At 41.3% G+C, this 14,890-nt stretch overlaps 2 protein-coding genes across 5 annotated transcripts in view; both read left to right on the forward strand.

The window, feature by feature from the left end:
• The window catches only part of ndrg3a (ndrg family member 3a), a 32,700-nt gene extending 23,438 nt beyond the window's left edge, over window positions 1–9,262 (forward strand). For all 3 annotated transcript variants that reach the window (XM_046075507.1, XM_046075508.1, XM_046075509.1), the window contains 13 exons: window positions 1,708–1,813; window positions 1,961–2,081; window positions 2,347–2,409; window positions 2,491–2,551; window positions 3,595–3,681; window positions 4,812–4,868; window positions 5,264–5,367; window positions 5,675–5,740; window positions 5,826–5,877; window positions 5,981–6,028; window positions 6,118–6,153; window positions 6,239–6,290; window positions 8,141–9,262. In XM_046075507.1, the coding sequence (XP_045931463.1) occupies window positions 1,708–1,813; window positions 1,961–2,081; window positions 2,347–2,409; window positions 2,491–2,551; window positions 3,595–3,681; window positions 4,812–4,868; window positions 5,264–5,367; window positions 5,675–5,740; window positions 5,826–5,877; window positions 5,981–6,028; window positions 6,118–6,153; window positions 6,239–6,290; window positions 8,141–8,313 (1,026 nt within the window). In that variant the 3' untranslated portion in view covers window positions 8,314–9,262. The remainder of the gene's footprint in view (window positions 1–1,707; window positions 1,814–1,960; window positions 2,082–2,346; window positions 2,410–2,490; window positions 2,552–3,594; window positions 3,682–4,811; window positions 4,869–5,263; window positions 5,368–5,674; window positions 5,741–5,825; window positions 5,878–5,980; window positions 6,029–6,117; window positions 6,154–6,238; window positions 6,291–8,140) is intronic.
• A 1,563-nt stretch (window positions 9,263–10,825) lies between these two features.
• On the forward strand, window positions 10,826–14,720 carry sla2a (Src like adaptor 2a). 2 transcript variants are annotated; one of them, XM_046028451.1, is made up of 8 exons: window positions 10,826–11,049; window positions 11,622–11,733; window positions 11,829–11,928; window positions 12,019–12,105; window positions 12,519–12,622; window positions 12,962–13,114; window positions 13,207–13,336; window positions 13,834–14,719. In XM_046028451.1, the coding sequence occupies exons 2-8, from the start codon at window positions 11,661–11,663 to the stop codon at window positions 13,955–13,957; spliced, it is 771 nt and encodes a 256-aa protein (XP_045884407.1). In that variant the 5' UTR covers window positions 10,826–11,049; window positions 11,622–11,660; the 3' UTR covers window positions 13,958–14,719. The 2 variants fall into 2 exon arrangements, with proteins under 2 accessions (XP_045884407.1, XP_045884405.1); XM_046028449.1 differs by having other exon boundaries at window positions 13,207–14,720.
• The last annotated feature ends 170 nt before the right edge of the window (window positions 14,721–14,890 follow it).

Raw genomic sequence — 14,890 nt, forward strand, 5'->3', positions numbered from 1 at the left:
TTTTGTGCGACAGGCTAATCTCTGTACCAACACCCACACAAATTTCTCCTTCCATTGCTGACAGCATGAGTAGTTTCCCTCGTGTTGCTGTGTCCATTACAGATTGCAGATGCAAATTACTGCAGCCTCGTCATTGAGAATTAACCTTCACGCCCAAGAGATTGTGACACATATCCATCTGCCAAATGTCTGCAGTGGGAACCCGTGAGGAGAAACAGTAGCATGCACACTGCACGCTCCTTCTGTGTCTATCACCCATAACCTGTGTCTCTCATCCGTCCAGGCTCGCTCTCTGTATTATTAATGACCAGTGGGCCTTGAGACCAGGCATACTCTGGGCCCCGCCCGCTGCTCCTCCTCTGTGCAGTACACACGCATGCACATAGCTACGTCATGCACAACCTTGTATGCAGCACTAAGTCATCCTGACCTTGGGAATTTTGTGCGCATGTGTGTGTGCGCGTGTGTTACAAAATGATGCTGTGATTCTGAGGAAACTAGCTTTGTCACTTTCTGTACTTTCTGAATCTCATTAACACTCATGATAGTTTTTGCTGTGTCATCCTAAAACTAATTACCACCATTTGTCTTAATCACATCGCTGTGTCTTCCAGTCATATAAGTGTAAGTTGAAACTACCTTTAAGCCATTTAATATGTTGGGTTTTTTTGTTAAAGCAATGATAAGTACTAATGTGGGGTTTGCTCATGCTTGATAGAGAAAGACATTCAAAAGAAAGAAAATAAAGCTGGTGAATTTGAAAGGGTTTTTCTGCAAAGACATTCGTATTTGCAAAGTCATACATAGCCTCGGATAAAAACACAAATTTCTCAGATGAAAGGTCTGTTTCCCAGACAGCCCATTCAATGCTTGGTCCAAGGGTCCGAGTGGGTGAACGGTGGAAAAGAGGTGCGTGCTTTGCACCTTCAATCTAAGATAGAAACCCCAAATGTTGTGTTGGTCATTGGGGGTTTACTTTACTATATGTGCCAAAATGTGTGTCCTACATCTGATTTTTGAGAATAAAATCATAATTTCTGTGTTTAAGGTTTGATTGAATTTTCACATGGATAACCTCCAAACTTTGTGCTTGGCTAAGATAATGTTTATGTAAAGAGAAAAGGCCCACACAATATAATTAATATTCACCTGCTTGAATCATAAAGCCAGAGTTAGTAGTTTTATTATTAAAAAATCCTATGAATAAAAAATCCTACTAATAAATATTGTCTGTGTAGCCACAGCCTGATGATCTGTAGCTTATGCCTCCGTGCCAAACTCCACTGATCTACAAAAATGATGAACACTTAAACAAACATGGACCGTGTAGTTCTTTTTAAAACAACTCTGCGACTGCATTTTCTATCTGTAGTGATAATCTATGTGTTGCACAGATGTTACTGAGCGAGGATGTAGTTCCCCGTTTGAACATCTTTGCTAGTTTGACACGTCAACAGAAATTTTGAGATTCTGAGGTAAAAGCTTGACCAGGCTTTAGCTACAAGACAGAACACCGGTAGTTGTTTGTGTTTATTTATAAATGTACACCAGAATTGTCCTTTTAAATTGTGACAGCCTTGTCATGTCAGACAGACAACACACGTGTCACTCCAAAGTAGTGGATTATCAGGTCTTTTCTCTTTACATATACCATGTATCGTTCCATCAGTCTTCAACGGTACTCTGTTGTCTTTTCTATGGCTCCAGGAGCATGACATTGAGACTCCCCATGGCGTTCTGCATGTCACAATGAGAGGTGTTCCCAAGGGCAACAGACCTGTCATCCTCACCTATCACGACATTGGCCTCAACCGTGAGTCAGCCACAAATAGATTCATCAATACACAGTGTCCTGCATGTAATGAAACTGTTCTGTTTAGCCTCACCCTCAGGTCCTCGGCAGAGTTTTCACTTCTGAACTCTCACAGTCTGAGTGTGTCCTCTGTTCACACCTTTCTAGACAAGTCGTGCTTCAACACCCTGTTCAACTATGAGGACATGCAGGAGATCACGCAGCACTTTGCAGTGGTTCACGTGGACGCGCCCGGTCAGCAGGAGGGTGCACCTCCATTCCCCAGCGGGTGGGTGTTGGACTGGTTTCACATGCACTGATGAATGGGAGCACATTTATTTCAGTTCTGATGGAGGAGCCTTAATCGTTTCACTCAGTTAGAATGTAAAGTGAGCTGGTTCATTTGCTAATGGAAGCACATTCATCATGCAATCTGTTAGTCGAAAGGTATTTACATTTGTGATAAGCTCAGTTCCTCTGATTAATTCAAACATAAGGAAATGACCTTTAACTTACTACTCGCACACACTCACATGCGTTTCATCTGTGTCTAGTTATCGCTACCCGACCATGGACGAGTTGGCGGAAATGCTGCCTTCTGTAATGACTCAGCTCAAGTGAGTCCATAGCTGATCAGTATATGTAAATAAATTGAATTTTCATCTCCAGTCCCACAGTAACCAGTGGTTTCTCTGCAGGGTCAACAGTGTGATCGGCATTGGTGTGGGAGCAGGAGCGTACATCCTCACCCGCTTTGCAGTGAGTCCCCATCAGGACCAGAGCGTCTACACTTTCATCGTCATTATTTTTCTGATTGTATTCCTCCACACGCTTTTTTTTTTGTCCGCCTTTCTGTCTCGCCGGTAATAATTGAAGGTTTTCAGGCCACACAGCTTGTTACACTGAATATTAAAGCCTGCCATCCAGCCCACACAGGGCATCAGGTTTCTCCACAGTCTGCTGCATACGCTGCCATTCCCCAGATTATGAATCACCTTGGTGATTCTCTCCTTTTCAGTTGCTTTCATCTGGTATCCACACACAACGCAGTGGAGCTAAAATAGGCATGATCTGTGTACAGTAGAGCATAAAGAGCTGTAAGTGACAGAGAGAAGCAAGGGAGCAGTAAAAGATGAATAATGAAAAGGGAGGATGATGGTCAGGGGTAAAAATGGAAGGTGTTGGAATTAGCCAAACTCACTGTGGAGCGTCTGCTCTTGTTTAGAAGAAAATTGATTCTGAATGCATTTGCTTTAACCGGCTTGGAACAAAATGTGTGTTACCCATGATGGATTCACGGCAGCTGCTGCTGCATTGCATTTGTATCATGTTGAAAGCAGCATCCGCAGTGTCCCATCGGCACTGGGCAAGATGGATCTTAGATTTCCCTAGACTTCCTCTTCATCTGTCTTCAGGCAATCGAAAACCACATCCCTTCATTTCGAAGCCCAGGATATTTTCATTCATTTTAAATGAACAGACAAGCTTCATATTTTATCACGTTAGAGAACAGTGCAGTGGCTTTAGCCTGCACTGTTGAGGGAATACACCAGATCTTGGGCAAACAATTACAAACGTTTCATTGTCAAGATGTAGCTATGCATAAGCTTGATTCCTTTAGTTCACTGGATCAATGGATGCTGTCAAGACTAAACCACATTTTAGGATTGCACATGAGTGAAAACTGAGAATTGTAAGCACACCAAAGAATACAATGCAAGATAACACCTATGTAGAACTATCTCAGTGGTCAAAAAGTCTTACTCTTATGTTAGCACTGACATGCGTCCTTCCCTTCCCAGCTGAACCACCCCAACCTAGTGGAGGGGCTGGTTCTGATTGATGTCGACCCGTGTGCTGAAGGCTGGATCGACTGGGCAGCTTCAAAGGTCAGTATTACCACTGCAGTATAAACCTAGAAAATCCTCAGCACACTTCGCAACATAGAGATATTAGTTAAATCATTTACCAGCCATTCCAGTTCAGTTTCCAGCATTATGTTAGGCTGTAAATAATCAATGCATTTTGGAGTTCAATCAGTCTACTTTATGATCTCTACTTTAACCATAATATTTTACGATCACTACTTTATGTTATTTATGCCTTTTATTCTAATCTATTCTGTATGATGCAAGAATTAAAAAGGTTTACTAGTTATACAATCATAATGGTGACACCAACCTAAAAAAGATAAACATGATTTATTTTCTGGCTAGAAGTGTTTGACTTATTGGCATTAAAAACACAGGCAGGGGCTCCAATCCTGTGTTAATTTGATTATACCTGCAGCTTTTGGGTTGAGGGCACGCCAAAGTTAATTAAAACTAATCTTCAGAGTTTACTGGACAAACTTGTCAGAACAGCACTTCTGGTGTTCATTCATTTGGATTAGTTTCATTTTGATTGGAATAATTGGCTTCTCGTACAGGGCACGATGGGTCACAGCACTGTAGTGCACTACTGCACGCTGAACTGTTCAACTGAACTGTATTGTTTTGTGTATTGCACAAGATAGTTCAGGGAGAACATTCTTTGTCGCGTTAGTGTTACAGTTACGGGACCATGGGGAGCTTGAAATGACCTTTGTCCCATATAGATTAGACTTCATCTGCGCTGTTGTTATTATTTTGCTCAACATAGCAAACTCTGTAAATGAAAATGAGGAGACATCCTTCACAGTATATTTTAATGTGTGTGTTTTTTTTTAGTATTTTGACTTTATTGAATAGTGGCAGTAGTGATGGCGGAAGGGGGAGAGAGAGAGAGAGAGGGAGAGGGAGAGGGAGGGTTATGCAGTAGAGCTGCCTGGCGTGAATCACTGAACTACTTGGTCATCAGGACGCCCAATCCTTCACAATTTCTAAAACTTAAATATGGCTTTTCTGTGTAGTTTCTTCCTTTTCATTTGATCTCTCAGTACATACACTACATGCAGGCACAGGCATAGGCATATGGTTCTAAGTGTATAAAAAAAGTCTCTTGTCTCTTAACTGGATCTGCTTCTTCCTCTCGTGTGCAGCTGTCTGGATGGACCAGTAATTTGGTGGATATCATCATGTCTCACCACTTCAGCGCTGTGAGTTTCTATTGCAGTACATTGCTCGCTTGTGCTTTTCCTTTGTATTGTACACCTTTTTCATTGACGGTGTGCGAAAGTAACTGAGCCTCAGGAGGCTTTTCTTGATTTCCCTGGATACCGTAAACTCATCTCACTCTTATTACAGACATTTACTAATTACTCTACTTCTGTCCTCGTGGATACGTAGACTGGTAGCATGTGGCATCTAAATTACACACTGAGGGCTGAAGCTAACTATACTGCTACACAGCTTCTGTGTGTAACTAATGCAAATTCATGTAGCTCCTTGTACATTCCATACATGCTACTTACGTTCCCTTTATGTGGAGTCTGCTTCTATTTAATTTCAGCTCTTTGTGGCTAACTGTTTTTCACTCTGCTCTGTTCACCAGGATGAACTGGCAGAGAACCAGGAGCTGATCCAGACCTACCGTCTCCACATTGCCCAAGACATCAACCAGGACAACTTGGCCCTCTTCTGTGGCTCCTACCAATAGTATGATGCAGTATATAAGTATACGCCTTGTCTGTACATTTTCTAAGCAGTTTCTAGCATTCTTGATCACATTTATGGGTACAGCTGAGGCATGTAAATTCTGCTTCCAGTATCTGGAACTTAGAGTAAGCCCGATCTGAATACATGTAGGGAGAAGCAATGCATTACAAAATACAAACAACAAGGGTAAAATATTAAATCATGAGGTGCACCAAAAATTAGGATTTCTGCCAAGTTATTCAAAATTTTAGCCAAATCACATTGATCCAGCTCCACTAACTAAACATAATGTTTCTCCCTGCACCAGCCGTCGGGACCTGGAGATCGAGAGGCCAATTGTAGGCCTAAATGAGGACACGGTCAACACACTAACGTAAGTTTTGAGACTAAGAAGACCCAAATAAACATTTGTCTCTGAGGGTTTGAGAATATTTACAGCTCCTCTTTTTCACACATAGGTGCCCTGCGCTGCTCGTGGTTGGTGACACATCACCTGCAGTGGAGGCTGTGGTGAGTGACACTTCATCATCTCAGGAGCTGAAGCAGCTTTGGGAAGCATTTGCAGTTATTTATCTTTTTCTGAGCTCCATACTTATCCCTCATTGATATTCAGGTGGAGTGCAATTCCAGGTTAAATCCTACCAAGACCACACTGTTAAAGGTGAAGCTTCATGTAATACGTCTGTTAATGAAAAAAAATGTTTTGACTGTACAAAGAATTTTTTCATGAGACTGATCATTTTCTCTCAGATGGCTGATTGTGGAGGCTTGCCCCAGGTTGTGCAGGTGGGTTTTTGTTTGTTGAGAAACACATCTAGCCATTTTTCTTGCCTAAATCAGCTTCTAACTTTTACCCTTTATCTGTTCACAGCCAGGGAAACTTGCTGAGGCCTTCAAGTACTTTGTTCAGGGAATGGGCTACAGTAAGTAAACATGCTCACACGACTTTTGCTACTTAAAAACATCTATACATAAAATGATACTGGTTCAAACTAGTCGACTCTACATTGAGTGTCCAAGTGTTGTTTACAGATTAACAGCTTTTTGGTCTGACGCGTTTGTGGTCAAGGTTTCGCTGAATTTCCTGTTGATGCGAGTGCAATGACAAAAGTTACTAAATGAGTATTTTTTTCACTGCAGTCTCCTATGAGCTGTAGCTAAACACCCCTGCTGATGGGGTTTGGATTGCAGCCAGCAGTGCATGAAAAGACACAGTTTTTTGTCAGCCTGGTCACGGAGAGGCAGCCCGAGCGGCTCTGTGGACGCTAACACCATTTCCTCTCTGCTCTTTGCAGTGTGTGGCCCCCACAACCCTAAGTAGGTGAGGTGTAAGTGCTCGTAGCATGACTGAAATGACAGTGGCACTCGAGATATGCTCAACAGCAGTTTGGAGTGGGCGTCAAAAAATACCCTTTTTGTTCTTTTGTGTGGCCTGGTGTGCTTTTGTTTTCTATCCACCACTGTTTAATGATGCGGTCTCATTTCTAGAGAGACTCAAAGTGCATACTTAAACAGGCCTTCAGGTTTTTACAGTCATTCATCTGCAAGGAAAAACAACACACAACACATTTCTATCAGACTATACTGGCCAGCAGTGTACCAACCAGACTCTGCTCCATGGATGGATGAAGTCATGAATGTAGGTTTGCTTGCTCTGGCCCTACAGATGATGCCTATCTCTGTGTGTGGATTTCTGTAATGCTAATTCTCTTCTTGCTCTCCCCGTTCCCAAACCCTTCACTGTGGGGCGCACCCATGGGTGTAGCTAGTGTATGTCAGTGCCTCAGTGTTGCTTTAAAGTCCACCAAGTCCCCCTGTTGAGTAAATGCCACTGCAGGATTAGAACAGATTAAAAAGAGTGTTTTCACGCGGAGACAGTGTGGAAAATAAATCTTAACGCCTCAGCATGTTTCAGAAAGCTGCTTTTCCCTCATTAACACGTTGCCACCGTGTGAAATGCCAAAGAGAAACAGCCAAAGAGTACAGGAAATCAAGATCGTAGTTTGCACACGTGCTAGATTTCTTACCTGTTGTTGTTGGCAACCAGCGTTTTGTCCTCAACGACCTCTACGCTGCGGCAGAGCCTCAGTTTGAATCAGAAATACACTGAGGTGGGATAAAGCAACATGAGAACTACCTTTTCAACATTTCTCCCTTTCTCCTTTTTCTTCCTCCTTAAACCATTGCTTACAGTTCCCTACGTTCTTCTCAGTCACCTGAGCAACGAATCAGGTACCAGGTTTTTGAGCAGCTGCCAGACTAGAAGGCTTTGGACCCAATGGCCTCTTTAACACTCCTCAGTGGATAAATGTCAATGTATGCAGAAATTCTCCAGAGAGCACTGTTTCATATTGGTATTCAACAGCAGCTCAGTGTGGTGGATACAGTCAGTATTATGCACAGTGAGATCATTCTGCATACTTTGACACGTGTTCATCCCCATGTAGGAGTTGTTCCTGTTAGCATGGATTCAGTCCTCAGTGTCCTGTTTTGTTGCATGGCCTGCTGGTGTTGCTTCCTGTCAGTTTAGCTGCATTGCAAATGCTGTTGTATTGTTTTCATGTTGTTGGTTTTTTTGTCAGTTTAAAGTAGACACACATGCAGTCATTTTCTCTTTCGCATTTCTTTTATTTGATGAGTTTTCATATTTGAGAATTGTGGTTTGCATGGTAAGCACTCTGTTGATTTTTTGCATCTGGGTACCCAAATGTTCCCACAGTAAGTCTCAGTGCTGTGTGAGTGGAATATTAATGAGCGTCTCTCTCTTTTTCAGTGCCGTCAGCAGGAATGACTCGTCTGGCTCGCTCACGCACCGCCTCCTCTTCCAGCATCACCTCCATGGACAGCAGTCGCAGCCGCAACAACCTCAACAGCCTGCTGGAGGGCAGTGCTACTGGGGCCCTGGACAACCATGCTGGACCCCAGACCATGGAGGTCTCCTGCTAAACTCCGCCCCCATCCCCTGCACACTCTCATAGTAATTTATGTGCCCTCTCTTTCTCTCTGTCCCTCTATCTATCTTATCTATCTATCTATCTCTCTCATCCTGCTCCTAAACAACTCACCGCGAGGAGGATCTGTAATGAACTATGTGATTAGAAAAGAGGATGTAATAAATATATTAACAGATGCATATTATTGAGTATTGAATACACGTCACATTCCTACCAGAAACCATAACTACATTCAGATGTGTTGTACATTCAAATGGTCAAGCTATAAGATTGACTCTGTCTGTCCAACCTCACCCCTATGTATTTATTTTTTTCACATTGTCTTTGTTTGTTTAAATGTCTTCACACACACACACTGTAGAAATCCATGAGTTCAAAATAACTTTTCATTGCACGGTACAACACTTTTACTATTTCTCTTCTGTTGTGAACTCGTGTGGGCTGCATTGATTGTGAGTCACAGTATCTTTGTGTTTTAATCACAAACTTGCTGCACTGTGATGCTGAATTAGTCACAAAGTATACAGAGGGATCACTAAAACTGCTGTAGCTACAGAAATGTGATGTGCATGATACATGGAAGAACCATTGCAGACTGTAGCACACAAAGTAAAAATACACTGAAGCTGTTGTTGTTGAGAGCTGCTTTTGAACATTATGAAATAACATTCAGTGTTAAGTAAAAGTCCTGTACCATGTTTAACTCTGTCACATGCATTCATTTAATGTTTTGTTTTTTGTAATTGGACTCTGTAATTTTCCTTTTCTTTCTGCTTTGTGTTATTTTTGTTCAGTTAAATAGTTTATTCAGATGTTTTAACAACCTTTAACAACTTCTGATGTGAAAAGTGAGAGTCCTTTAACTGAGGGGCCCAGTGGTGCTTCTCACTGTCTGCTGATTCAACTCATTTATATTAGTACTGAATAAAGCTACAACATGACATGTCTGGTGTTTTCATTTATCATCACATTGCATCAGTGGTGTGAATATTTGAATGAAAGAAAGCAGAGTACTGTATATCTGCAGCGAGACGAACATTTCTGTTTTTCCTCTTCTGTTAGTGGAAAAGTGAGGTGACTGTGGTGAGTTAGTTTCCAGCCCACACATGTTCTTTTTTCTTCACAGTGACACAGATGATGTAGTCTATATTTAGCACACTAAAAAAACAACGATCAGCTGCACTGAGACATAAGATGAGATTGACTTCAAACAAAAAAACATACAGGATGTCAAAGCGCTAAATGCTAATCTAATGTTCATATGTCCCACTGAGGCTTCTCTTATCGTTCTTGGTTGTTCACTGTGTGACACAAATTTCCTCAGTTAATGGCAAAGAGAAATGAGCTTCTCACTAAGTACATACAGCGGTGGACACTAATATCTGTACGGTTTGGTGCAATGCTATGCAACAATCCAGCAATGAATACTGTCTGTTCGTATTGATCTTTGTTGTTGAATTAACGCTGGTGATTAGCTGGCACTTGAGTTCATGGTGCTGGATTGGTTCGCAGTGTACTACTGTCTAACCCCCTGTGTCCACTAAAATCTAAACCATTTAAGTTAATACGCTTGTATTTAATTTTCAATCTGATCAAAACCTATACCATAGAAAAGTGGAGATCGATAACAAATTTAGAAATAGGAAATGTGTAGTATTTGGTGAATCAATTTAGAAAACCATTTGAGAATGTGATATGGGTTGATTAATGTTGATAACAAGTTCTTTTCCGTCCATGCTAACATGTGGTTCTCGGTTATGAAGCAGAAATCTGATCTGTTCTGGAAAAGATTATTTCATTGTTTCCATTTACGATACAGGTGTTCTAATTCAAATCGTTTCTGCCATCTCTGATGCACATACACTTTGTATAGCTTTGGGCTATTATTGTTAATTTTCTTTGACCTCTTCATACCCAATCACTCATATTGCTCCACTACTGCTCTGTTTCATTGACTGCAGTGTATGGTGAATGGACTTGTGACTGCTGATAAATCAGGGCAGGAGAAGGCTGACAGGAGAACCTCTGTCATGCTTCTGCAGAGGTTTGACTCTTATCTGATGTTCGCATCATTTTAACACCACTGGCAGTAAATTAATGTGAGAGTTCTGGACTGAAAGGGAAAATGTGGCCAACATTTCCCACCAACCAGACATCACGGTTCAGCTGCAAAAGCTAAAGGCAGATAAAATGTAGTTTAAACCTGTGCAAAACTAATTTACACAACTGTCTGTGTGAAATGATGTCACTGCTTCAACCCACCACATGACATTGCGAGCTGTACACGTACATGTACATGCAAATGCTGCTTACGTAGACATGCAGCTCATTACATAAACAAGTGATGCATTATTAGCCCCACTTGAAAACATTCAGCATCAAGCTGTTCTGAGTCAGGATGTCAAGGTCTTGAGCGTCACAGGAAGCTGCAGTGACATACATAAAGGCCATGCAGGAACTCTGGTCTCTGCAGTCAGCCCCCACTATAAACAGCTGCAAAGACACAGCAGTCTTCATGGGAACAGAGCAGAGGAGGGAACACAGTCACTCTGATTGATCAGCAGATGTGAGCTTAGACATATACAACAGGCATCCATGCGTATGTGTGTGTATGCTGAAGGCAGACGGGCATTTTAATCAAGATTTGGAGTTAGTTGATCTGAGGAAGGATCTGGATCAGCACTTGTGCAGGAGACCATTTCTGGCTGAACATTGAAAATTGAAGGAGGTGAGTATGTTAATTGCTCTGAGGATTTTCTTTCTTTTTAGACAGTGCCGTTTTACCTCCAGAATATTATAGTAGTATGTAATATAATAGTTAATGAATTTCCTGATATGTAATAAATAAAATAAAATAAAATAATGTAAATTATAGCAGTCATCGTGAAATACAGATGGATGAGGACAGTTGTTTTTTTTTTGATTATTTAAGTAATTAAGTAGCTGCTGCTGAAAAAGTATTATGCATCATAAGAATAAAATCTAATCTTTTCATTATTTGAATCTGTCACACTCATAGGAAGTAGCTTTTGTTCCTCGCAAACATGTTGCATGGAAATTTAACACAGGATATCAATGCCTCTTGTTGTGGTTAGGCGCCTTCCTGTATCATCTAGGTTTTGTTGCCAGGTTTCACAATTATGTGCAGCACCTGTAAGCTGTTTTACCGATGGCAGTTATAATGTAATAACTGGGAGATAATTAAGTTATGAATGTGAAGGTTAATGACAGCCTTAGTACACAGACCATTTTCTAATTTTGCTCCCCATCTCACTCTTTTTTTTGTTTGTTTCTGTTCAGCCATAAGAGGCATTTGAAATCAGCAAGAAGCCAAAGAACATGGGCACCTGCCCCATCAGATGTCAATCCAACCTGACAATCCTAGAAAATCCACCTGAACCTGTGTCACCAGGTAGGTTACATCTCTAAGACATCAAAATAAAGATAAGAAAAATGTAACAAACCAAACTTGGTTAAATACATTAATCTCCTTCTTTCTTGCTGCAGCCCCCCAGGAGAGCATGACTGTATCCCTCTGCAACTACCCATCCTTTGGGCATACAGAACTGACCATGTGCTTTGGGGAGAGACTCACCATCATATCAGAGTATGCAATGTAGTTCCTGATGTTTGTTCGTCCCCCCTATTATCAGACAGATAGATACGATTGGTCATGACTGCTTGTTCTCTCCAACAGCGATGGTGATTTTATGATGGTGAGATCCACAACCACAGGCCGTGAGAGCTACATTCCCACCAACTACACAGCCAAGGTGACACACAGGTAAGTCGAGATCATAGGAATATGTGTCTATTTACTCTATGTGTGTGTGTGTGTGTGTGTGTGTGTGTGTGTGTGAAAGACAGACAGAGAGAGAGACAGAGGGAGAGTGAGAGACAGAGAGAGAAAGCGGAGGAGTTGTGAAAAGAGAAAATGTGAACAAGTGAAATGAATGACGGGGAGTTCCCTGTTGGGTGGGAGGAGTCTCTGTGTAGGTAAACTTTACCAGATGTTTGGAACAAGAGTGGCATGACATCAGCCTCTGCCTCTTGTAGTTTCAGTCCTCCTCCAGTGGGGAATGTGCTCTGATATTGTTCCAGTGGATTTTCCAAACTTGAAAACAACAGCTATATTTATATATATATCTGCATAGCAACACTGCCTTATTGTTTCAATATCTGTCTTCTCTCTGTTAGGTGGCTGTTCAAAGGCATTGGCAGGTACAAAGCAGTGGAGCTGCTCATGCAGCCCAATAACCAGAGTGGAGCCTTTTTGATCCGAGAGTCAGAGACACACAGAGGTGAGAGGGTTCTGTCTTTTTCATTATGAATTGCATAATAAACATATTATAATGATTCAAGCCCAACACTGTAGCATCAGCACGTAAAATGACCTTTACAATATTATGTTATCATTTTCATTGTTTCTAGTGCAGTCAATAGACTTTTTTTGTAGAAGTGACAGAATATTTTCATGCGCCAGATCATCGGAATGGCCTAATTTGCTTTAGAAACAATTGGGATTATGGATTCGGAAGCATAAGGAATATGAATCAGTGTTGCAATAAATGACTTGCAAAATTAAGAATCAGGATCTCTGTAGTTTAACTGCTGCATCTGTGTGTTATTTTGATGTTCAGATTGTTACTCGCTGTCTGTCCTGAAGAGGTCCAACTCTTCATATCTGGACGGTGTAAAGCACTACCGCATCTCTCACCTCCCAAATGGCTGGGTCTACATATCTCCAGGACTCACCTTCCCCTCCCTGCATTACCTGGTGGAACACTATACAGGTTTGTAGTGACAATGCGATTGTGTTTTCTTGCCTGAACATATCAGAGACAACTCCAAAAGGATGATATTAAAATGCTGCCTATTTCCCCAGGGGTTGCAAATGGATTGTGCTGTCGGTTGACAGAACCTTGCTTCATCCAGGGTTTTGACGACGCTAGAGAGGCCATGCCTATGCCCACAAATATCAGGAGGCCTACTATCAACTGGAAGGACATTAGCAGGTGTGACAGACTCTCTGCTAATGTCTCTCTCTTGTCTCTACTGAGGATTGCCACAAGATGTCACTCTGTTACTTGTAGTAAAGCAGAGCACCAGCACCTGGTGGCATCCTGGTCAGAAAACAATTGACAAATCCCATCTTTGTGAGCATATTATTTTCAGTTGCTGTTGACACTGTCAGAAAGTTGTTGATTCAGCTCTACAGTCATTTTCATTCAGTGCTGAGTTAAGTGAGTGAGAAGAGCATACAATACCAGCAGATAAGCCTGTGGTTGCACTGGGTATCTGCCAGGTTTGACTGTGTTGCCTACAGTAGATTCTAATTATTAAATACAGGTCAACTTCTGTCCATTTTCTCACACTAGATAAAAATAGTCCTAGACACTGCATACATGTTTGGGACATTGTGGCAAAAGAAAATTGCAGCACTTTTTATAACCAATACTGTGATCACTTCACTCACTCCTCCACGTCTTTGAAAATCCTTTTCTGTCTCCAGGTCAGTGATCTTCAGGAAGAAGAGAGCAGAGTCAGACAACTCTCTGGTGAGCGAGGGGCTGAGGGAGGCCATCACCTCCTACCTCCAAATGACAGAGGGCACCAATCACAGCTGGGACACTTGAACAAAGACAGTGGATCAGTCTGAGATTATGATGTCGGACAGACAGATAGATTGCTGTCAAATACTGTCTTGTCTCATCTGCAGTTTTGGCCACTGGAAAAGGTTGTCAGCACGCCCCAAATGTAGTCTTCGTTGGACGCTCTGGAGGAGGAGGGCTGAGACACTAAGATGTTTGGAGATGTGACATACTGTATGTCAGCCAGAAGAGTGTATTTAAAGAGGCACAAGGCGGAGGTGTGAGCTGAAAATTGAAAATCAGTGAGACATTTGTTCTCATTTGGTTTCAAAAGTTGAATGTTTCTCTTAATTTATAACCTCATATGTTTGATTGCAATATGCAATGTGTTATTTATATTGTAATATGATTATTGTCATGGTTATGTTATTGGAATCCAATGAAGTATGTTAGCTCTGTGATAAATGAACAAAACAAACATATAAAACACCTTCACACAAAAAAGTCAACTCAAGGCCATTATGGATTATGCTCTAAGGACATCCTACAATTGCAGGCCTTCAAGTTTGCTGTACCTTCTGCTTGGGACCTTCTTCAAAACTCATTGAAACTCAGTTTGTTTCAAATCTTAAGTATATGGATCAGGTGAATATTTGTCAGTGCCTTTGTTTATAAAATTGAATGTTGCCTTATTCAGTCAACTAGGAGGCTTGTGTTTATTTATGTCTGTCTAATTGCTGTCTTTTATATGTTTGAAACGTGTCCTTTATGTTCTTTTATGCTGCCTCTTAACAATGTCTCTCTTGCAAAAGAGATCACATGGTTAAATAAAGGTTAAATACATTTAAAAAAAATCTGGTCTGTATTTTATTGGTATAATAATGTATCACAGTATCAAGTATCAAGGTAGTTTCTTTCTCTATCCAACACAAGGTTGTCCAGCAAAACAAAAGTTTAGTAATCCCGTCAAGCTACACA

Source organism: Micropterus dolomieu, linkage group LG18 (assembly GCF_021292245.1).
Source record: "Micropterus dolomieu isolate WLL.071019.BEF.003 ecotype Adirondacks linkage group LG18, ASM2129224v1, whole genome shotgun sequence".
In the NCBI taxonomy this organism is placed as follows: Eukaryota; Metazoa; Chordata; class Actinopteri; order Centrarchiformes; family Centrarchidae; genus Micropterus; species Micropterus dolomieu.

Coding starts and splice junctions, on each gene's coding strand:
- sla2a (XM_046028449.1), top strand. CDS start 11,661: ATGGGCACCTGCCCCATCAGATGTCAATCCAACCTGACAATCCTAGAA. Junction 11,734..11,828: donor ACCTGAACCTGTGTCACCAG/GTAGGTTACATC, acceptor TTCTTGCTGCAG/CCCCCCAGGAGAGCATGACT. Junction 12,106..12,518: donor ACAGCCAAGGTGACACACAG/GTAAGTCGAGAT, acceptor TCTCTCTGTTAG/GTGGCTGTTCAAAGGCATTG.